The 23,209-nt window shown below is 46.1% G+C and overlaps 1 protein-coding gene, 1 long non-coding RNA gene and 1 other non-coding gene across 5 annotated transcripts in view; 2 read left to right on the top strand and 1 right to left on the bottom strand.

Annotated features, from left to right (window-relative positions):
- Positions 1–7,247: 7,247 nt before the first annotated feature.
- Positions 7,248–7,378, top strand: Gm22387. Its single transcript, XR_003949945.1, has one exon.
- A 2,795-nt stretch (positions 7,379–10,173) lies between these two features.
- Gm51915 lies at positions 10,174–21,784 on the bottom strand. Of its 2 annotated transcripts, XR_003949754.1 has the most exons (3): positions 13,706–21,784; positions 12,338–12,477; positions 10,174–12,168 (listed from the first exon to the last, which is right to left on the bottom strand). It is a non-coding gene; the product is annotated as a predicted gene, 51915 (long non-coding RNA). The 2 variants fall into 2 exon arrangements; XR_003949753.1 differs by lacking the exon at positions 13,706–21,784 and having other exon boundaries at positions 12,338–12,542.
- Ypel2 (yippee like 2) overlaps positions 10,706–23,209 on the top strand; it is a 57,381-nt gene continuing 44,877 nt past the window's right edge. Inside the window, exon 1 of one of the 2 annotated variants that reach the window (XM_011249316.3) lies at positions 10,706–10,919. In XM_011249316.3, coding sequence (XP_011247618.1) covers positions 10,777–10,919 — 143 coding nt within the window. In that variant the 5' untranslated portion in view covers positions 10,706–10,776. The remainder of the gene's footprint in view (positions 10,920–23,209) is intronic. The other variant, NM_001005341.3, reaches the window with a different exon arrangement.

The following is a 23,209-nucleotide window of genomic DNA, read 5'->3' as shown; positions in this document are numbered from 1 at the left end:
AAGTGGCAGTTCACATCTTGAATCCAGTGTTTATGAGGGTGAGGTAGGAGGACTGCCATGAGTTCTTGTCTATTCTGGGTACCAGTGAGTTTCAGGTTATTCTGGGCTACAATGTAACACCATGTCCCCTGTCAAATAAATAAGTAAACAAACAAACAGATAAATAAATAAACAGATAAATAAACAATGAAAGCTGTCTGTACCAGTTCCTAGGACATAGAAAATGTACCCCTGTCACTATATTGAAGTTTTTCATGTTAAGACTAAACCCACTAGGTAGCTCCTTGTGCATGTTGTATAAGTGCTCGATGCCTCTGAACTGCATCCCTAGCATTCTTTATTTTATTGATCTGTTGGTTGATCGATTGAAAAAGAGTCTCATCCTGTAGCCCAGGCTAGCTCAGAATTCACTATGTTACTTAGACTCATAGCAATCACCTTCCCAGTGCTGGATTATAGATCTGAACCATCACACCCAATCTTTATTATTTTATATATGAGAGTGTTTTGTTTGAATGTATATAATGTATGCATGTATGTATATAATGTATGCAATGTGATATATGTATGTATGTATGTGTGTATGTATGTGCATCATGTACCTGCAGAGATCAGAAGAGGGAGCTGGATCCCTGGGACGGGAGTCATGCTTGGGTGAGAATCACCAAGTGCATGCTGGGAAGCAAACACACAGCCTCTGTAAGACCAACCCAGACTCAGAACTTCTGAATTATTTCTCCAGTCCCCAAATCAATTTTTTTCAGTACTCGCAGTACCTCACAAAGACAAACATTCTGTCACCGGTCACTGGGCCAGATCCCTAGCCATGTTTGTCTTTCAAGGCAGGGTTTCTTTGTGTAACCCTGACTTTCCTGGAACTGACTTTGTAGATCAGGCTGGCCTGGAATTTAGAGATCCGCCTGCCTCTGTCTCTTGAGTACTGGGGTTAAAGGAGTTCACCACCACCACCCAGAGCTTGGTTTTGTTATTTGTAGTGTGTGTGTGTGTGTGTGTGTGTGTGTGTGCACATGTGCATGTGTAATGCCACATATTTGCATGCCTGTGGAGGTCAAAGAAGGCATCAGGGCCCCAAGAGCTGGTGTTTTCGAGCTGGGATCCTGAGCTTCCTCTGGAAGAGCACCACGTGCTTTAACACTGAGACTTCTCTCCAGCTCTACCTATTTTATTTTAAAGGAGGACAATATCTATCTTTTTTTTTTAATTTATTTATTTTATGTATATGAGTACACTGTAGCTGTCTTCAGGCACACCAGAAGAGGGCATCGGATCCCATTACAGGTGGTTGTGAGCCACTATGTAGTTGCTGGGAATTGAACTCAGGACCTCTGGAAGAGCAGTCAGTGCTCTTACCCGCTGAACCCTGAACCATCTCTCCAGACAATATCTATCTTGAAGGTTACCCAAAAAAAAAAAAAAAAAAAAAAACAAACACAACACACAGCAGGGGGTGGAGGCGCACGCCTTTAATCCCAGCACTTGGGAGGCAGAGGCAGGCAGATCTTTGAGTTCAAGGCCAGTCTGGTCAACAAAGTGAGTTTCAGCACAGCCAGGGCTACACAGAGAAACCCTGTCTCAAAAAACCAAACCAAACCAAAAAAAAAAAAAGGACAGAACATAAAGACTGGATCAGACTCTGCCCTCTATGTTAGACGCTCTGGATAAATGGAAGCAGCTATTTTATTAAAACAAGTTCAAGACCAGAAAGGCCCAAGGTACTTAGAAACAGTCTGCAAGGCACAGCCTCAGCTACGTTCATGACTGAAAGCAGTGCGCTGGCCTGAACTGAGAGAAAGCATTTATTGTGCATCAAGAGACAAAGCACAGTTAGAATGTCTGTCCACACAGGAAGATGGCACCGGGCCCTCTTCTGTGATGTAATGCCACGGGACTTTACGGATGGGTGTGGGGAGAGAGCATGCAGTCAGGGTGAAGAGCCCTTCCCCCTCCCCTTTACCCTTTCGGGAAGTTTCCATTGGACTGTTATTTTTTCCCTCTTTAATGCAGCCTGCCCCTTTTATTAGAGAACATCCCGAAGTTGCAGGTTCAACGTGTTCATACTTGAAAGCAGAGCTGCTATCCTCAGATCAGCACACAGAGAATAGACCCCGTCCACTCCTCTCTGATTCCCACTGGATCCAACTCAGACAGGAACCTGTCAGGAGGAGCCACCAGGTGCCAGGTGCTGAAAATGCACTGTTGATCTGATAAGCTCCTGCCAGCGGAGCCTGGCAGAGAAGACAGCTGATAACTCTTCCTAGGGAGTGTGGAGGCCTGGGTGATGTAATATCTGGCTATGAATAAAGTGCTATTCAGCACACTGAGGAGAGAAACATTAATTTCCTTAGAGAGGGTTAAGGGAAAGTCCTCTAAAGAGACATTTGATCTGCTCTTTGGGCTGAGTCAAATCAAAAAGCCTCTCTCACTCTCTCTCTCTCTCTCCTTCCTTCCTTCCTTTTTCTTTTTCTTTTTTTTTTTTCTTTCTTTCTTTCTTTCTTTTTTCAAGACAGGGTTTCTCTGTGTAGCCCTGGCTGTCCGGGAACTCACTCTGTAGACCAGGCTAGCCTTGAACTCAGAAATCTGCCTGCCTCTGCCTCCTAAGTGTTGGGATTAAAGGCGTGCGCCACCATGTCCAGCCCTTTCTTCCTTTCTTTCTTTCTTTCTTTCTTTCTTTCTTTCTTTCTTTCTTTCTTTCTTTCTTTCTTTCTTTCTTTCTTTCTTCCTTCCTTCCTTTCTTTCTTTCTTTCTTTCCCAGTACTGAAGATCAAGTGCAGAGCCTTGAACATCCTAGGCAAGCGTTGTACAACTGGGCTATGTCCCTTCCTTACAATCAGTCTTGATGCCATCTCTCTGTTTTAAATACTAGAGAGTCTCTTCAGATTTGCAGAGAGATGTACTGAGGCCGACGACGTCAGGTGATCAGGCCCTTTAATAAGGTGGGCCACTCCCAACAGTGGAAGCTGGGATTTGGTGGTGATCAGGTAGCAAGCTGCAAAACAAAGGCAAGTCTCTAGATTTGTAGACTTTAGAGGGAGGGGGTCTCCGGGAAGCAGAAGTGGTTTCTGAGGCAGACCAGACGATAAGATAGAAGGCAGTCATACAGGAAGCTGATCCTATTGTCCCAGTCTAGGAACTTTAAAGCATAGTGAAGGGACCAATGCGGTCTAAGGCACGGCTGATCCCTCTACAGTAACACAGGCAGATGGAAGCTTAGGCTATAACCCAGGCTGGTCTTGAACCAGACGAACAGACATGATCCTTCCCCAGTCTCCTGGCTGTAATTCACCATGATCTGATTATTTTAATTTTTCTTCTCTTCTCTTCTCTTCTCTTCTCTTCTCTTCTCTCTCTCTCACTCTCTCTTTCAATAGGCTTTTTGTGACAGGATTTCTCTATATAGTCCAGGGTGTTTTGAAACTCAATTTGTAGAGTAAGCTAACCTTGAAGTTAGAGATCCCATTGCTTCTTCCTCCTAATTGTTGAGATTAAAAGTGTATGCCACCATACCTGGTAATTTTATATATATAGTTTTTGTTGTTGTTGTTGTTTGTTTGTTTGTTTTTAGACAAGTTTTTCTACATAGTCTTGGCTGTCCTGGAACTCACTATGTACTCCAGGCTGACCTTGAACTCACAGAAATCTGCCTGCCTCTGCCTCCCTCAACCCACAGCTGAACCCCTAGTGCTGGGATTTAAGGCTTGTACTACCACTCCGGGCTGATTTGAACTTTGAGACAGGATATTACTCTTTAGCCCAGGCCAGCCTTGAGTGTGCAGTCATCCTATGCGTTAGCCTTCTAGGTTACTGAGAATGAAGGTGGGCACAATGATGAACTCCCAGATTCCTGGCATTAAAGAAACAGTAGGGAAGCCAGGCTGTGGTGATGCACGCCCTAATCCCAGCACTTGGGAGGCAGAGGCAGGTGGATCTCTGAGTTGGAGGCCAGCCTGGTCTATGCACCGAGTTCTAGGACAGCCAAGGCTACACAGAGAAACCCTGTCTTGACAAACCAAAAAATAAAAGAAAGAAAGAAAGAAAGAAAGAAAGAAAGAAAGAAAGAAAGAAAGGAAGGAAGGAAGAGGAGGACAATGTTGCCATGGGATTTACACTTTAGAGCTAGACAGAACAGAAAACAAACAAGCGAACAGGATGACTTCCAGGATCAATCGTAAGGTATAAAGACAATAAGAGTAAGTTGGGTATGACCCTGTCTGGGGGTCGGTCCTTGTAAGACTCAATGATCCCAGAGAGCCCTCTGGAGGAAGCATTTGACCTGAGATCCAAATTACAGGAGGCAGGTTTCTTGGGCAAAGTGTTCTGGGTTGAGGAACAAATACAAACTTATTTAAAACAGACTATAGTTTGAAATATCTCAGAAAAAGAACAGTGAGTCTAGTGAACACATAGAGGCTTTTTCTTCTTATCATTCTCTAGACAATAGTCTAGCATCCGTTTACATAACACTGAATGTAAGCTAGACATATTTAAAGTATATAGGAGGATGTGTTCAGGGATGTGAGCATCTATAGCTTCAGGGGCTGGTACCAATATGGAAGGGGCTGGAGCCAATCTCCAGTGGACTTCAATGGGTGACTTTGTAAATATCTTATAAGACAAGGCCTGGGATATTGGTGAGGTGACTTAAGCAGGGTGAGTGGAGGACCAGAGGGTTTGGCAGGCCTGGTGAGTGGGCCCATGAACTATCATAAGGAATTTGTTTTGACGAAGTACCATCTGGCCAAGTATGAATTAGAAGCAGGGAGCTCTAATGGGAAGTTGTAGCTTCCTCAAAGCGAGAGGCCCCTGGCCAGAGTGGCATCCATGAAGACAGGCATGCCAAAAAAAAAAAAAAATTGGTTTTGCTTGTTTGTTTTCAAGACAGGATTTCTCTGGCTATCACAGAACTCAGTCTGTAGACCAGGCTGGCCTCCAACTCAGAAATCCACCTTGGCGCTGTGACTAAAGGTGAGCACCACCGCCAACCAGCAAAGCAAATGTGTGTTTGGAAGTGAAGCTGACTTGACTTGAGGGTGGATTGCGGTGTGGGAGGGAAAGGGAACAGAAGATGGGAGTATCCTCAATGCTATGAAAGGTTACAAGGACCAACTGCGGTGCTTGTGGCTTGTAATCCCAAACATTTATGAGACTGAAGCAGAAGGAGCATCCGTAGTTCAAGGTTATCCTCAGCTACATAGAAAGTTTCTGGCTGGCCTGGCTTACATGAAACCCTGTCTCAAAAAAACAAACTTAGACAAAATCCAAAAGGGGACTTGCTTGCGGGGCGGGGAACAAATTAGAACCAAGCACAGTGATCTATATGTATAAATATGTCACTACGAAACCCAGTGCTTTATATGCTAAATTTAAAGTAATAAAAACAAAAAAAGAGTAGTTGGGATGTAACTTTTTTTTTTTAAGATTTATTTATTATTATGGGCTGGTGAGATGGCTCAGTGTGTAAGAGCAGCCGACTGCTCTTCCAAAGGTTCGGAGTTCAAATCCCAGTGACCACATGGTGGCTCACAACCATCTGTAACGAGATCTGACTCCCTCTTCTGGAGTGTCTGAGGACAGCTAGTGTACTTACATATAACAAATAAATAAATCTTTAAAAAAAGATTTAATGCTCACAGTCAGCTAATGGATGGATCATAGGGCTCCCAATGGAGGAGCTAGAGAAAGTAGCCAAGGAGCTAAAGGGATCTGCAACCCTATAGGTGGAACAACATTATGAGCTAACCAGTACCCCGGAGCTCTTGACTCTAGCTGCATATATATCAAAAGATGGCCTAGTCGGCCATCACTGGAAAGAGAGGCCCATTGGACTTGCAAACTTTATATGCCCCAGTACAGGGGAATACCAGGGCCAAAAAGGGGGAGTGGGTGGGCAGGGGAGTGGGGGTGGGTGGATATGGGGGACTTTTGGTATAGCATTGGAAATGTAAATGAGTTAAATACCTAATAAAAAAATGGAAAAAAAAAAGATTTATTTATTATAAATAAGTACACTGTAGCTGGCTTCAGATGCACCAGAAGAGGGTATCAGATCTCATTACGGGTGGTTGTGAGCCACCATGGGGTTGCTGGGATTTGAACTCAGGACCTTTGAAAGAGCAGTCAGTGCTCTTACCCACTGAGCCATCTCACCAGCCCGGGATGTAACTTAGTTGGTAGAATTCTTGCCTAGTGGGTACCAAATCATGGATCTGATGCCCAGCACTGCATAAAACTGGGTACGGTGGATAAATGCTATGGTTCCAGAGGTTCAAGGTAGGGGGAATCCTTATCTACACAGGAAGTTCAAAGCCAGCCCCAGTTCCGAATTCTCTCAATATACATGGTCCCTCACACGAAGAGAAACAGAGAGACAAAGATACAGGAAACAGACACACAGAGAACTTGTCTTGCTAGTAAACACCTTTAGTCCCAGCATTTTGGGGGCTGAGGCAGGAGGATTGCTTCGACTATGAGGCCAGCCTGAGCTACAGATTTTGCCTTCATCTAAAACAACCAAACACAACTGGGGCATGTATAAACAACCTTGAGGCTGGAGAGATGGCTCCGAAGGTAAATGGGCATGTGCGAGCAAAAGGGCCTGGAACCCGTGTAAAAAGGTAAGTGGCAATTTAGCCCAAAGCTCTGAGGACGGGTAGCCTGGAGTATGCACTGAAAAGAAATAAGAAGAGTAACTCTACTCAGCAAGATGGCAATTGGCACTTGAGGACTTCCTCAGCTTGCTGTCAACACTTATAGCACATCTCTGCAATCTGTAATATCCCTTTGCTCTGAATGAAGTTATCTTAAAGGGCTGCAAAGACGGCTGAATGGAAAAGAGTCCTCGCTGTCCTTCCAGAGGACCAGGGTTCAGCTCCCTGCACCCACACCAGGTGGCTCACAACTGCCAGGAGTTGTAGCTCCAGCTCTAGGTTATCAAGCACCTTCTTTTGACTTCAGTAAGCATTGAATGCAGCTGATCCATACACACAGATATAACCATTATATATCTATAAAAAAACAAACCAAAAAAACAAAAAACAAACAAACAAAAAAAAAACAAAACGGCTAGCCAGGCAGTGGTGGCGCATACCTTTAGTCCCAGCACTTGGGAGGCAGAGGCAGGAGATTTCTGAGTTCGAGGCCAGCCTGGTCTACAGAGTGAGTTCCAGGACAGCCAGGGCTACACAGCGAAGTGCTGGAAAAAAACAAACAAAACAAAACAAAAAAAGGTTAACGGAAGCTATGGAGTCAACCATGTATACAAATGCAAGTATCTTTTGTCTGTAGGAGGTGACAATCCTACAGAAAAATAGAGGTCTCTGACAGTATAGCTGGCAAGTCTGATTATTTCCCTCCACACAACTTTTAGAACTTCTACTCTAAATGTTATATTGTTCCCCCTATTATGTTTCTTGCTATCTCTGCTATTAATTGCACTGGATTATAGGTAAAGCTAGCTTCCCAACAACAATGGCAAAGTTATTTTTTCTGCTTTGGCAAAACAAGAAACTAAAATGGAAGCAGAGAGCTGACTTTCACAAGTTGTCCTTTCCCAACTTCTCCGTGTACACAGTCACATACCAGCAACAAAATAATTTTTTGTTTGTTTGTTTTTTTCAAGACAGGGTTTCTCCGTATAGCCCTGGCTGTCCTGGAACTCACTTTGTAGACCAGGCTGGCCTCGAACTCAGAAATCCACCTCCCTCTGCCTCCCTAGTGCTGGGATTAAAGGTATGCACCACCTTGCCCGGCAATTTTTTTTTTTAAGTGAAAAGAGCATCAGGCAGTGGTGGCCCACAGTTAATCCCAGCTCCGGGGAGGCAGAGACAGGCAGATCTCTGTGAGTTCAAGGCTAGTCTGTGCTACAGGGTGAGTTCCAGGTCAGCCAGGGCTACAAAATACAGACTCTGACTCCAGAGGAGGGTGGGGACAAAGAAGGAAGAAAGAAAACAAAAAGCAGAAAGTGATTTGCTCACAGCCAGAGCCGCACTTAGGTGGCAGAAGTGAGAACACACAGGATTAGTAAGCGAAGACAAACACTGACTGTGAAAGGATGAGTAGATGTATAAATGTGGCTTAGCATCACAAAGAGGAGTCAATCCCAAGGCAGCAGGCAGAGGAACCACCTGTGAGCCCAGGAGCCTCTCAAACCTTTATTGCCAACCAATTTTTCTTTCTTTCTTTCTTTCTTTTTTTTTTTTTTTCCTTTTTGGTCTCATTGTTGTTGTTTGTAAGGGAGCCTTCTGACTCTGAATAAGTTTGTTGCTGTCTTTCTGTTGCTCTCTGGGATAATATCCTCTCTGTTGCGGCCCTCGGCTTCAATAATTATCTGTCTATTCTCAATCTGTCCATTGGCCTGGGCTTCTTTCCTCTCCCATAGGTTCTCGGAATAAGTCCAAGGCAACAGGGAAAGGTGCTGAAGATGGGCACTGAGTAAATGTGTACTGAGGGCCCATGAAGGTGTTTGGGTGCAGAGAGAAAGAGAAGCAGTTTCTAGTACTCACTCCCTGCCCCCCAACACACACATACACACTTCTTTGTTTCGGTTCTCCCTTCTGTCAACTCACACAGCTTGGCTCCTTTGGCTGGAAGAAGGCATGATCTGGCTTTTTTTTTTTTTTTTTTTTCCTGGCTGGCTGATTCTATTGTTTTTCAGCCCTGTGGTTCTGTGGCCTCTTCCAGTCTCCTGCAATCACACAGCAGGCCTGCAGGGGTCCTCAGAGCACCCCACACAAGGCAGGCTTTCTTTAGCTAATGTTATCTTTTATTTAAGCACAGAACAGTAGCCTCCAATCTTGTTACATAACATACCAGTATCTCAGGGTGTTAAAACCAGTACAGAATCTACTGTTAGGCGTTAGGGAACCCGTGGATATAAACATATTTAGTAACACACTATTGCAGAAATGTAACCAATTTGATTTCCTGGTTCCTGATTTGAAATGTTAGAGTTGGAAGGGATGTCAGAAACCATCTTATTTCAGCCGTCCTTATTTATTTCTGCAGTAATGGGTATTGAACCCAGAGCCTCAAGAACCTTAGGCAAAGTCTCTACTGTGAGTTCCACCACCAGATCCCAGCCCTCCCTTCTTTTAGGCGATGGGTACTAAGGCCTAAGGGCACAGAGGAATTTAACCTCAGAAAGCAGCCTTGGGCTGGTAATCAAGCTTTTGATAATCTAAAGAATTTAGTATATCTTCTTAAAGATCCAATCTCAAGTCTTTTCAAGGTTGTGGTTAGTTAGCTGAAGGCTTTTGGACTCCAGGATTTATAATTCCCAAAGCAGTCAATTGTAAATATTGACAGTGCCCCTACACTGAAACCGGTATCTGCCGGCAAAAATGAGTGGTTTTGTTCTTACTAACGTTGGGACTTTTTTTCATCCCTAACCATGCGATGTACATTCACTGAAGACAATTTAGTTGATTGCATATGTATTAAAAACAGCTGGGTGGAGTGACAGGTGACGTTTTTGAGTCACCCGGGGATCTACCCAAATACCAGCCTGGGTTTGTGTGTAAACTGCTGCCAGATAGGAGACCAAAGGTTCCTGGGCCTCCTTCAGCACCCCAACCCCGCATGAACTTTTTTTTTTTCTCTTTTTCAGTAACCTGGCTAGCTTGGACCGATCTAACCAAGAATGACCTTAAACTTCTAACACTTCCCAAGCCTTGGGTTATAATTGGGCTATAAAGCAGAGAACCACCTTGTCCAATTACCTTGTGTTTTTTTCTCTTCTAAAATAGCAATGAAAACATGTATTTTGCCCCAACACCATTCAGAATCCCAGTGTCTTAGAAAAAAGGGTGGGTCTGCCGTGTCTCCCCCGCCCCCCCCCCCGCAGAAATTCTTTTATCAAATTGACCTGTTTTCCGGTAGGAAGACTCTGCCCCACTCCACCCACCTGGTGCCTCCCTGGACTTCCCGACTGTCATGAGTTTATTTTTTAACCCTCTCTTCCTTGAAAAGCACCACCCCACTGACCCAGAATGCCAGTTCCTCCCTTTTGGTCACCTTGACTACTCTTATTGTATTTTCTGTTGCTAATAGACCTCACTAACCATTAGCAATAGGGATCCCAGTTTCTCTATAGTCTTTCTCTATGCTCTTCCACTCTCAGTACTGGGGATCCAACCCAGGGACTCGAACACACCAGACAACCCTTTCCTAGTTTTAATTAGGAAATTTCGAGCAGGGCAGAGGAAATAGAGAATCTCCGCTTCTGAGCAGGGCATGGGTGGGCATGACGAGACTGGTACTATCTTACTAAATACACCTGCCTTGAACTCTGCGGGTCACTTTTAGTAACTTAGGCTCTGGGTCAGGAGTGGCTTAAAAAGTGGAGCGAGGAATTACTATCTAGGTTCTCAAAACAAAAGCACTGTAAATCCCACTTCCCAACATAACCCCGGGTCCTGGGAATCCCAGTAAAGCCAGACAAACAGGCTCCTATCTCAGAGAGCTCCCCCACTCTAATCACCTCTTCTCCCAGCCCTGCCCGCCAGCTGCCAGGACTGGCGGGACCCAGACCTTGCCACACTCCTCGCACGCGCGCCCCGCCAGGGCCGAGGGGCGGGTGGGGGTTGGGGGCGGGAGGCAGGGAAAGCAGGGGCGGAGTTCCGTCCTCCAGTGATTGGCTCCTGGCGGATGGGCTGCGGCCGTGCAGGGCCAACCAGTGGCGTGTTGCTATGTGCTGAGCCGATGGGATAGGCGCGGGGGCGCGTCTGTCACCCGGCAAGCCCCCAGCCCGGATTCGGAGGGATGCGGAGCGGCAGTGGCGGCGGCGGTGGCGGAGACTGTGGCTTTAAGAGCGCGCAGGGAGCGCTAGAGTCAGCCGTGCAGTCCTTCATCGCCAAGCACTCCGGAGAGCCCGGCGCTGGCCGGACCGGGCAGCCTACCGCCAGGTATGAGGGATCTCGAGCTGGGCTCGCGTGGGCGTGGGGCGCATTCCGCTCCAGTTCGGGCTGTGCGCCCTGGGGACGGTCGGGCTCCTGGGCTGCGTGCAGCCGGGCTCGGCTGGGGCGGTGCTGTCGCGGTCCCGAGGGGGCTCCCCGAAGGTTCCCGGGGTGCTAGGGGCGGGGAACGGGTTGCTGCAGCCACGTGACCGGTTTGTTTACAAACACTGGCGCGCGCTCCGGGTTCGGGACTCGGCGGGTGGCGACGAGCCGCCTGGCAAATATGGGGACCCAGAGACCTGAGCGCCAACGCCTCCCTTGTTCGGCGTGACCCACCCCCCACGGATGGCACCCGGCGGCACCCGGCTGTATGGTCGATGTCTCCATTGAGATAGTTGGGTCTGGGGCACGTCGCCCTCTAAAGTCCCCGGAGCGCTTCGGCAGCCCCAAGCCAAGGGAACCACAGCGAGTTCCTGCCTGGACGCTTCCCGGCGCCTCCCCTGCGGCCTTGCCAAGGGGTGGGCACGAACTCTGTTGCCAGACTCGCTGCGGGGGCCTCTGCGGAGAGTCCCTCCCGCAGCTGGCTCCTGCCTCTCTTCCTGCTTCAAGTTTACCTGCCTGGTTGCTGACTCCCTTCGGGTGATTTTTTTTTTTTTCCGAAACAGTGGAACCTTACACCCGTCTCCTGGCTGGCACTTAGGGGGAAGCACTGTTGCTTTGGACCCCTCGTGCAAAGAACTGCCTGCCACCTCTGACTTCACTTTTACCCACAGTTTTTAAAAAGCTGAGCGAGCATCCTCCGGTTTGCCTAGCCTTCCACGGCCCGGCTGCTGGAAATGGCAAATGCGCCGGAGCCCTGCTTTTTGGCTTCCTTGTTGATTTGTTGTTGCCACGTTGGAGGGTCTTTGAGCCACTGAGTTGGAGTCCTATTAGTCTTTTGTTCCTCATGCTTGTCTTCGTTCTCGCAAGATGGGCTCCCTGTCCAGAGCACTGAACAACAAGCCTAGGGATTACTTTTCTGAACCCCATTTACAGAACATTAGAGGCACAAAGGAATTACAGTAAACCTCATGCTTGAGGCTCTGCAGTAGTCTGCCTGGTTTGGGGGTTTACAGGATCTGGTCAGTAAGATTGGGTTGCTTTTCCTTTTGGCACACACTGCTGTAGGTTTTACCTGAGTTCAGTCCATCAGCTTTCTTAGCATTTGATATTCTTATCTTTGAGGAAGTTTCACTCTCTTTACATCATTTTGTAAATTCTGTAATTTGTCAAAAATAATGGCTTTATTAGAACATTTTCATACACATATCTCATTGTGACTGGTTCATACTTAACTATGACTGCTCCCACCCCCGGTTTTGTACTGAGCTGTGATGAGTGACTGGGTTCTTTACAAGCCCGGCCTGAGAAGAGCTGGGGAATCTTACCTTAGGCACTGTGATTTGTCCCGGATTCCACGACAGGGTCGGATGCGATAGAGCGGGGTACCTGGGCTCGTGCACTGCCTCAGTTGGGCTCTGCCTAGTTTAGGGTTCAGTAACATCACTTCTTAGATCTCTCTGCTTGCCTTGAGATAAGGGTGGGAAATGGAAAATAAAGAACACAGATAAGAATATGTGCCTTTGCCAGGCAGTGGCAGTACACGCCTTTAATCCCAGCATCTGGGAGACAGAGACAGGTGGGATCTCTGAGACCAGCCTAGTCTACAAAGCAGGTTCCAGGACAGCTAAAGCTACACAGAAATCCTGTCTCAGAAAAACAGTGACTAGTTTTCCCAGCCGGGAGTGGTGGTAAATATCTAACCCCAGTACCCCGTGAGGTAAGTTCTGATCACTGCAAGTTTGAGGTCAGCCTGGGCTGTATAAAGGGATTCCAGGTTAGGCAGGGCTATGTAGGGAGACCCTTTGTCTCAGAAAACAAACAAACAAACAAAAAAAAACAAAACCAAACAAAACCCCTTCAATTCTTTAGAACCATGATTTTCAAACTTGGCTAGGGATCCGCAGTAAGGGATACATTATAGCAATGCATGCTAGCCTGGACTAGACATTCTAGGAGGCAGTGACTGTTGCCATACTACCTGCAGTATGTATGTGCTGTTCTTTTTCCTGCTTCATTAGAAAAACAACAATCAGCTGGTGGTCATGACTCATTAATTTGATTTCCTAACCAAATGGGTCACGACCTTCAGTTTGAGAAACATTGGTTCAGGGCGGAGGTCCTCTAGCCTGGCTGTGCATGAATATGTCCAGAGTAATATTTAGAAAGACAGCAGGGTTAAAAAGTTTGTATTTTATATATACAAAGATACATTATACATGTATACGTATAGTGTGTATAGATGCTTATTCTCTCTGTCTTTTTTTTTTTTCTTTTTTTTTTTTTAGACAGGGTTTCTCTGTATAGCTCTGGCTGTCCTGGAACTCACTTTGTAGACCAGGCTGGCCTCGAACTCAGAAATCCACCTGCCTCTGCCTCCCGAGTGCTGGGATTAAAGGCGTGCACCACCACGCCCGGCTCTCTGTCTTATTTTGAGAAAGGATTTCATATTATACAGTCTAGTCTGACCTGGAACACATTACATAGCTCCAGGCTGCTTTTGAACTTTACTACAATCCTCCTGCCTCACCCTCCACAGGATAGAGATTCCAGGCGTTGGACACCACACATCTGTTTAGGGGTGCTGATGGGGGGAGGGTGCTCCTTAGCTGATTCAGCTTGCTGATTACTGGGAGTTGGCGGCAATGAATATTGAGAATGGATGTGAAATGCAGCGTCAGGTAGATGGCTCCTACCTTTGCAAAGTTTAAGGGGCCTGGCGTGGTACTATGCAGCTATGGTCCCACTCAGGAAACCGAGGCAGCCAGCTCTTGCGCTCTGTGCCAGCCTGGGCTGCAGAGTGGGATCCTCAAAAGCTTTGGTGAAGAGAGTAAGACTGGCAGGCCTTGCACCCGCTGCACCCCAGCTCCTCTGAGGCTGCCGCTCACAGTTCTGGAGCAGTGTCTGTTTCTGAGTGTGTGTGGGGGTGGGAGATGTGAGCCCCGCTGGGGAGCTGCTGTGCTGTTCACAGATTATGTGAATTTTCATTGTCATAATGATGTTAATGGTTTTGAGGCAGTCATTGTGCCTAGGGGATTAACAACTGGCCAGCAGAAGAAAGGATTGATTTTGTTTAATGTCTGGCTGGTATTCCAGACTGTGTAGCCCCAGGGAAAAGCAAGCTGTGTCTTTATTTTGATTTGGGGGTTGGGGGAATCAGGGACTTGTCTATCATCAGATGTTAATAAGAGACTCAGGTTCCCACATCCCTTGCCTAGTCAGCTGGCTCCTTCCCACTGCATGGGCACGGTGTGTGCAGGTGGATCCAGTTAGTCATCCGGTTTCTGGTGCTTTTTACCTTTGCCTTTAAGCACAGATAACACACAAACACACCAGTGGAGCTGTCCATTCAATTTCGCCCTCTTATTTTGTCCAGACAGGTTGGTGGAAGAGATTTCTTTGAATTAAATCTGCAGTTTAGCTTTTACAAGGGACACTTAATTATCTACATTCAGATTCTACTGTGGTCCTTGGCAAAAAGTGCCTTGTATGAGAACATTCACTGAGAGATTGTTTAAATTAATTCTAATAACGCTCCATTTGGCCTAGCTGCTCGCATTCGGAATATCCAGTTTTGAGCACATAGAAAAATGAAAGGAGCAGAAAAGTGTGTGTGTGTGTGTTGAGAAGGGGGCAGGTGACAGGTCTTAGGAATATCAGAGCGGAGAGGATTGGAAAGGAGTCAGGATCCGGTCTCTGTAAATTATCTCCGCTTTTCCCCCAGGTCTAGCCTAGCAACCAAACCACTGGGTACTCTTGACAGGTATAAAGCATCACTTTGAATTCTAGCCCACGGTGATGGAGAGCCAGCCAGAGTGCCCTCCTGTCTGCCAGCTAAAGGTATTTGTAAGGGCTGACAGGGTTTTGGTGATATCCATTACAAAAGATGCTGTCTACTTGGGTCTGTAAGAGATTGCACCTGCCTGAATTTCCCAGTGAGCTGCAGTGGGCTCTGCCTGGTGCACTTCAGTCTAATGCAGCCTCCTTCTCTGAGCCCTCCCCTGACTCCCTCCCCCAGCTCCCCTCACCTTATCACCTGCCTTCCCAACCTCATTCCATTTCTGCTGCAACTACTTGGGGCCTTGTGACGTTTCCGAAACTTGCTGTCTTCAGATTTGTTCTGTAACTCAGGCTGACCCTTTGACCTCTACCACCTGACTCGTGGATTACCGGGGTATGTCAGTCACCACACCCAATTTAAGCCTCTTTTTTTTTTTTCCTGGTTACAGCTTTTCCTTTTTAAAGATTTATTTTAATCTGTGTAGGTGAGTATTATCTCTGCATGCATTTATGGTCTCCAATTAGAAAAGAGTATCAAGGGCCCCTGGAACTGGAGTTGGGATGGTTATGTTCCAACATGTGTCAATCATGTGGGCGCTGGGACCCAAACCCTGGTCTCTACAAGAGTAGCAAGAGCCTACTCTCTAATTCTGGTGGGTTTTGCTTTTGTAGTTACTTTCCTCTTCCAGATGAGAGCTAGTGTTTCCCCAACTACTTATCAACATCTCCTCACCTCTTGGTCCACAGCCTCTTTACAGTCCTTAACTTGTTTGTCTTGGGATACAGGAGACCCCAGGCTGGTCTTGAATTTATTATACCAGGCCTCTAGATCCCTAATTTGGGAATTACAGGTGAGTTCTATGCCTTGCAGGACTCTCAACTTCAATGCATGCTAAGCAAGAAATCTACCAACAGCTACATCCCCAAACCCTAACTTTATTATTATTATTATAAAAAACAGTTTACTACAGTCTAGGAATGTATTACCTACTTATTTATTGGAATGGAATATTGAGCGTGCCCATTCCATTCTGACTTGCTCTGTCCTGGCAATACTTTGAGCTCAGTGGGTGCTAGATAAATATCTGTTGGTTAAAAACATAAATGATCAAAGGAGGCAAGTTTCAGTCTCTAAAGTAGGAAGTTTTTTGTTGTCGTTTTGTTTGTTTGTTTTGCTTTTTGAGACAGTTTTTTTTTCCCTTTGTATCTGTGCCTGGTCTACAACTCAGCAGAGATCCCCCAGCCTCTGCCTCCCAAAAGCTGGGATTAAAGGCATGCAACAATCTTTTTAAGAGACTATGAGGAAAATAACTGTTTTGTTTCTTTCTTGGGATAAGATAATATTTTCAATATTCCTTTTGCACTTTGCATTTTTCACAGTATTGCTTTTTATTCCTTTATTCCATATTGGTGGCCAGTCTCTGAAAACCCCAGCACCAGTTATTGTTAATAAACATCCCTTGCTTCTTCTGCTGACCTCACTCTGCCCCCCCTTTTTTTTCTGACATGCATTAGCATTTCTATCAGTAACCACACTTTTCATTAACACCAGCAGGCCCTACAGTGGAGCTGAGGGGCCTGGCTCCTGAGTGAGAAAGAGCCGGATAATTAGCTCTGTGACCTTGGGCAATCTACAGTTCCCTAACTCTTTGGTCCTTATTTGTAAAATGGGACTAATAATAGTAACTATCACTGGGGATTTATGGGAGGATTAGAGGAGAATGCCAGGGAAACCAGGCCCAGAGCCCGGCACCTAGGAAGCACTCAGTGCTCCTGTTAATAACAGCATTAATAGTATGAGGTAGATTCTCATCTCTAGCTGGCAGGAATCCATCCCCAGATCAATTGATTTGGTGGTGGTCGGTGGGCAATGACCAAGTCTTAATTGATATTAAGTAAATGAAGGCCATAAGTATCACTAAGGTTTGTTAGAACTAGAGTGGAATTTATTTTCTTTTACGACAGTGTTTCACTGTGTAGCACTGGCCTGGAACTTGCTATTTAGACAATGCTGTCCTCACAGAGCTCCACCTGCCTCTGCCTCCTGCATGCTGGGATAGGGTGTGCACCCCTACACCTGGCTGGAATTGAGAGATCATGACGTAACAGCTGCTGCCCAGCTCCTCTTTTCCCCCTTTGAATCCTTTTGAGACTGGGTCTTTCTGAAGCTCAGACTGCCTGGATGGAGCTCACTAGCACCAGCGTACAGCGTCCTCCCCAAGACTTAGTGTCTTTGGAAGAAGTAATACTTGTGGTAGTTTTAGAAAAGACATACTGTTAGCTGGTTGATGGGAGGCAAAGGCAGGCAGATCTCTGAGTTTGAGGCTAGCCTGTTCTAGAGTGAGTTCCAGGACAGCCAGGGCTACAAACCCTGTCTCCAAACAAAGTGTGCTGTCTACCTGTCGTGGACACTCTTGACTTAGTCTTGATTAACCAAGCTGGCCTGACGGGAGGCTGCACACTGAGGCCCCCTCTTCTCATTGTTGACTGAAGTGCTTCTACTGAGTGCCCTTCACGTACCCCGAAAAACAGCAGGAGGAAAAGCTTGATGTAACTTGTTTCTTGGGGTTCACATCGTTTGATACTCTCTACCACATCCTATAATGTCTCCTTTAAGAAGTTCGAGGGAGAATTCTTTTAGAACATAGTGCCAGGAAAAGCTTTGGCCCTTCAGAGGGACTGGTATGCCTTTTTTTTTCTTTCTTTTTTTGGGACAATTGGAAATTTATAACTGCTCATATTTCTCTTTTTGCTATGGTTGCCAAGGAAGTACAGAGCCAAAACTGTGGCTTGCTCCACAGAGGTCTGCATCCTAATTTTTTTCCCAGTGTTAACCTTATTTTTTGTTTTTTGTTTTTGTTTGTTTGTTTTTTTTTGTTTCATATGAATAACTTGTAACTTTAGATATGAGCTGGATATGTGCTGGGTTGGGAATTGAGTTCAGTTAGGTAATTTCATTTTAGAAATATAAAGGTATAAGAAATATAAAGAGCTGGGCATGGTGGCACACGCCTTTAATCCCAGCACTTGGGAGGCAGAGGCAGGCGGATTTCTGAGTTCGAGGCTAGCCTGATCTACAAAGTGAGTTCCAGGACAGCCAGGGCTATACGGAGAACCCTGTCTCGAAAAAACAAAAACAAAAACAAAAAAAAAAAAAAAAAAAAAGAAAAAAAAAAGAAAGAAATATAAAGAAATGTAAGGCTTAAGTGGGCAGAAGAACACACAGCTCTAATTAGGTAAAGCAGAAGTCAGTGGGTAGGGGTGGAGGCAGAAGAGTGGGAAGTCCACAGCTTGGGATACCTGAAACTGCATCAAACTGGGTTAGGATGTAGCTCAGTAAGAGTCTCAGCATTGTATATATAAATCAGGCAGGGCAGTGCACATCTGTAATCCCAGCACTTGGTAGGCAGAGGCAGGGAGATGGGCAATTCATGATCAGCCTAGGACTCGAGACAAGTACAGATCATACCTTCTCTTCCTCAGGTCAGGGGTTCTTTCTATTTCTGTGGGTTTTAGAGGCGTATGCACTTCTGACCTAGCCCTAAATGGTCTATAATGTTTCAATCTTAAGTGAAACATGCTTCCTCCAAAATGGGTGAATGAGCCTTTTTAATGTTGGGGCATCTCTGCCAGTGTGGTGTGTGCTGCTGCCTGCGTTTCTTCTACAGGGCTGTTCTGTCTCCCAGCTACGGGGCAGCCCTTCCTTGTGGTTGTAGTCTTGAGGATAGGGTATGTCCAAACAAGCATGACAGTTGAGAAAGAGAAAGAAGCAGGCCTGGCTGGTCAATGGTGCATCCCTTTAATCCCAGTACTGGACTCGGGAGGCAAAGACAAAACAAAACATGAAAACCCAAAAACAAAAAATCGAAAACCAAACCATACATGTGAACAAACAATAAACAACCAACAGGCCTGGAGTTCTTGTGTGCTGCTCGCTGGGAAAGGAAAGTCAGACATGAAGGTAGCGAATGGATTCCACTGGGCTCGGACAGGACCTCTGGGTGAATGGCCAAACGTTATTGTTCAAATTGGCTTTATTTTGTTTTGGCTGGTGGACATTTAGTCCCGGGAGACACTGACCTTCCTAATGGTTTGCAGCGTTTGGTTTCTCCAGTTTTGTTTCAGAATAGAATACCCAAGGTTTTGGGAGTTTAGGATCAGCCTCGACTGCCAGCAAAGAATAGTTTGGACCAGTAGAAGCAGAATTTTCTAAATTGGAGCTGAAATGTAATCTTAGTTCTTTTATTTTTGTGGGTAATAATCGTTACTCAGATAATAAGACTTTTGGGAGAAAAAGATCAGTTAAGACATGGACCTGTCTCCTGCTGGACATTATCCAACCAGTGATGGAGGCAACTGTGTAAGTCACCAGGGTACAAGATAGAGTTTAATCACTGGGGAGATGGGGAATGAAGGGTACGGTTTTGGAGGTGGGACTGGATAAGGAGGTTCTAAATTGGGAGCATACCAAATTCAGTGTCTCCTGAAGGGTACAGACGGGGAGGACATGGGGATGCTTAAGGGCCATCTGACACCTGGGGAAGAATGCCAGGGTGTTGCTTGGTGACATTGCTACAGCAAGGGGCAGTTTCATGGAAGTGAACTGTGACCTCCTTTCTCAGAATACAATAAAGTTGAAGAGCTTGCAACAGTGGCTCATAGACACTGATTAAAATGTCCTCAGAAAACTGAGTAGAGACATCCATTCTCATTTTAACCCTCCCCGTGTCCTGTGGTCCAGGCTGACTCCTCCAAAGGCTGAGATCTGAAGTCTCCACTCCATGTGTATGTCTGGTGCCTGAAGATGTTGGAAAGAGGGTGTTGGATCCCCTGCGATTGAACTTATAGGTAGCAAGGATAGACCCCAGGTCCCCTGGAAGGGCAGTCAATGTTCTAAACCATAGCTATCTTTCTATTTCTGCAATTTAATGTTGAAGTAGTAAATCTGCTGGTGCTTCAAGAGAATTTGACACTCTCATTCAGAATTTGAGAATTTGACAGAATTCTCAAATACATATATTATCGGTATGTGGTACATAGCTATAATCCAAACATTTATTTTTTTTATGATTGTCTTCCCTTCTTTCCTTCCCTTCCCTTCCCTTCCTTCACCGCCGCCTCCTCCTCCTCCTTCCTCCTTCCTCCTTCCTCCTTCCTCCTTCCTCCTCATCCTCCTCCTCCTTCTTCTTTTTTTTTTCTCAAGTCAGGGTTTCTCTGTGTAGCCCTGGCTGTCCTGGAACTCACTTTGTAGACCAGGCTGGCCTCGAACTCAGAAATCCACCTGCCTCTGCCTCCCAAGTGCTGCCTGCCTTTATAATCCAAACATTTAGGGGTCAGAGGATTGTTTTGATTCTGAGAAGGCCAGTCTCAGCTATGAGGTTGTCTTGGTCATATACATATACTCTGTCCTAACAAAGCCAATAATTTGTGCATGCTTCTACATTTTATATTTTTGTGGTGCTAGAAATTGAACCCAAGACTTGGTGCTTGTCAGGCAAGTGTCCTGCCACTGACCTGCACCCTATATCTATATTCAATATTTACATCCCTAGCTCTATATTTTGTTTTTGCATTTTGAGACAGTGTCTTACTACGCCTCTTAGAGTGGGTCAGGCCATCGATATTACAGCATAGCTTGAAGATTCTCCCATTGTTCAAGCTCTGGAGGCCACAGGGATCAAGAATACATTTCCAGAGGCCTCTTCGGGTTTGTCAGGGTACAAGGATTTATCCCAGTATGAGGGAGATAGAAGCGTAAGGTCCAGGAATTCAAGGTGACCTTTGGCTACATTTCCCTCTGTGTGGTCAGCCCTCAGTTGTCCACACTGCCTTAAACTTATCCTCCTGCCTTAGCCTTCCAAGCACTGGGGCTTCAGGCATGTACCCCAAACCCAGGCAGACTAAAGTTTCCAAGTTTGTACGCCATGTCGAGCTTTGGGGACGACCCATGAACTAGCTTTGGGAGCTTTTTAAATGGAGAGGCTGAGTTGGTCAAGTGCATGTAGATCCATCCTCCAGGCACCAGGCCTAAACGGAAAAGGGTTTTAATTCTGAATAAGGCCTATGTGCTCTTCCCACGTAGAGAAGCCCAGAAATTCGTCATGGAGTCAGCCTCTTCCCCCCCTCTGCCCCTCTCCTGCCCCTCTACCCCCCTTTCCCTTGCTCTCTTTCCTCTTTTTTCCCCCCCACACCCTAGAATACAAATCTATCCATCTGTGGGCTGGCTATTACATTGCAGCTCAGGCATCCTTTCGATAAATGTCTCTTCCTTTTCTCACTCTTAAATTTTAAAAGTTCAACTTCCAGATTCCAGTTGTGGAAAGGCAGGGGGCTTAGCCACAGACAGGCTGGATCTAGAATGTAGGATTTATGTGAACTGGGGATAAAACTGAGAAAGCGTGCAGACAGCTGAACAGTAGCATTGATTGGCAGGTCTGGGATAGATAGCCTGTAGTTAATTGGGGCCCCAGCTGTGCCCCAGAGACCCATCCGTGAGAGAAATCAAGGTCATGGCGGTGCCCATTGTCCAAAAGACATTCATTAATTCAGCAGGTAGTTCAGCTCGGGAAACACAGCCACTTCAGTAAAAGAAAGCAGATGGAGCGTTTGCATTCTGTGGGGCCAGACTGGAGCTTGAAGGCAAAGTGAGAATTCGTAGCTTCTGAAGAGGGGCCATACTCTTTGCTTTAGGGAGTGGGTAAGTTAGTCATACTGGGCTTTCCTATGTAGCTAAGGCTGTCCTGGAACTCACCTTGGCTAGCCTCAAGTGTATAGAAAGATCCTTGCTGGGCTGGTGAGATGGCTCAGTGGATGAGAGCACTGACTGCTCTTCCAAAGGTCCTGAGTTCAAATCCCAGCAACCACATGGTGGCTCACAGCCACCCGTAATGAGATCTGACGCCCTCTTCTGGTGTCTGAAGACAGCTACAGTGTACTTATGTATAACAATAAATGAACATCTAAAAAAAAAACTTAAAAAAAAAAAAGAAAGAAAGATCCTTGTTTCCACCTCCTGAGTTCTGGGATTCCAGACCAGACCACTCTTTGTTCAAGTCTCTTATTTTCTGAAGCTGTGTGTCATCAGAGCTCCTACATGGCCGTTTTTCATTATAGGTCAAGCATAGCCTTGTCTAGGCCCAGAAGAATGGACTAGCTCTCTTGGTCACAGACCATAGAGTGAACGTTATTTGTTTTATTTTAACCAGGATTGTCATGTGGGCATGATCACGTATGAAAGGCTTGGTACTGAAGGGTGGCAGAATTGGCCTGGAGAGAAAAAAGGTAGATTGATTGGGCCTCTGCTGTGTTCAGTAGAAGCAAAGTTGAGGGGTCCTATACCTGGTCTGACCCAAGCCCGACAGAGGGTTTTGTCAGGGTGTCTTCAGAGAAGATGCAGAGGTTGGACATCTGCGAGCTTCTCTAGAGTCCAGAGGGCACTTGCAGCCTGGGTAGGGTCATGTGGGAAGTTCTCCTGGGATACAGTAGAGAATGGCGGCTTGGGAGGCAGAACAGGGATTTCACAGTAGCCAGGTTAAACTGCAGAGGTTCATGTGGTGTGCTTCAACTTAGCTATGACTTCCTAGTGCTGAGTCTCCTCACCATCTACCGGCCCTGGTGACGTGGCCCCTCAAGAGTTAATTGCCAAGAGTTAATGGGGAGTCCCATTAATGGTGCAATGCCCAGACTTAGGTATTTTTGCTTGAGTAGATATGTAAGAGTGTGCAGGAAAGCAGGGGGGCACAAGAATAAGATTTGGAACTACCAGTATGGTTTCGCTGGTGGTCACTCATCTTCTCCCAGTTAGCCACCTTCCAAGGCTCCCTAGTGTACTGAATGCTGTGTCCTAGATGTGAAGGATGGGTCAGGACACTAGACCTTTTAGGCAGTTCCTTGTCTTGCAGAATAAATTCTAACTCAGGGAAAGATGTTCTCTGTATGCTGGGGTAAGGGGCTGCCAGCTCTGCTTAGGGTTTCATTTGTGCTAGGTATTAAAGATGAACGGCCATTTACAGGGCACAGGAGATAGATTAAAATAAACTGAAATAATTTGGAGCAGTGTAGTCAGTAACTTGGTCTGTCAGGCAGGTTTGGAGTAGAGCCAGGAGGTGATGGAAATATATAGAGTTGGCTCAGGCTCTTTGGTTTAATCTGGTAGGAAACTGGTACAGGTTTTGAAACATGAGCGAGATGTGGTCAAATTGTGTTTTAGAAATAGAATTCTAGAATGGGCTGGAGAAAGAGCTGAGTCAGGGAGTCAGGAAGCAAGGACGGTAATCTGTTGAAAGGCTGGGCCTTGTGCAGTACCACCCGGGAGGGTTGCCCTGGATGATAGAGTTAAGCCCAGCCAGGCCTTGGGGTGGGGGTGGGGGCCGTGTATGTAGCTCAGTAGTAGAGTGTGTGTGAGGCATGTCTGTGGCCCT

Source organism: Mus musculus, chromosome 11, assembly GCF_000001635.26.
Source record: "Mus musculus strain C57BL/6J chromosome 11, GRCm38.p6 C57BL/6J".
Taxonomy (NCBI): Eukaryota; Metazoa; Chordata; class Mammalia; order Rodentia; family Muridae; genus Mus; species Mus musculus.
The sequence above is the reverse complement of the archived record's forward strand: the minus strand, read 5'-3'. Positions and strand labels throughout refer to the sequence as shown.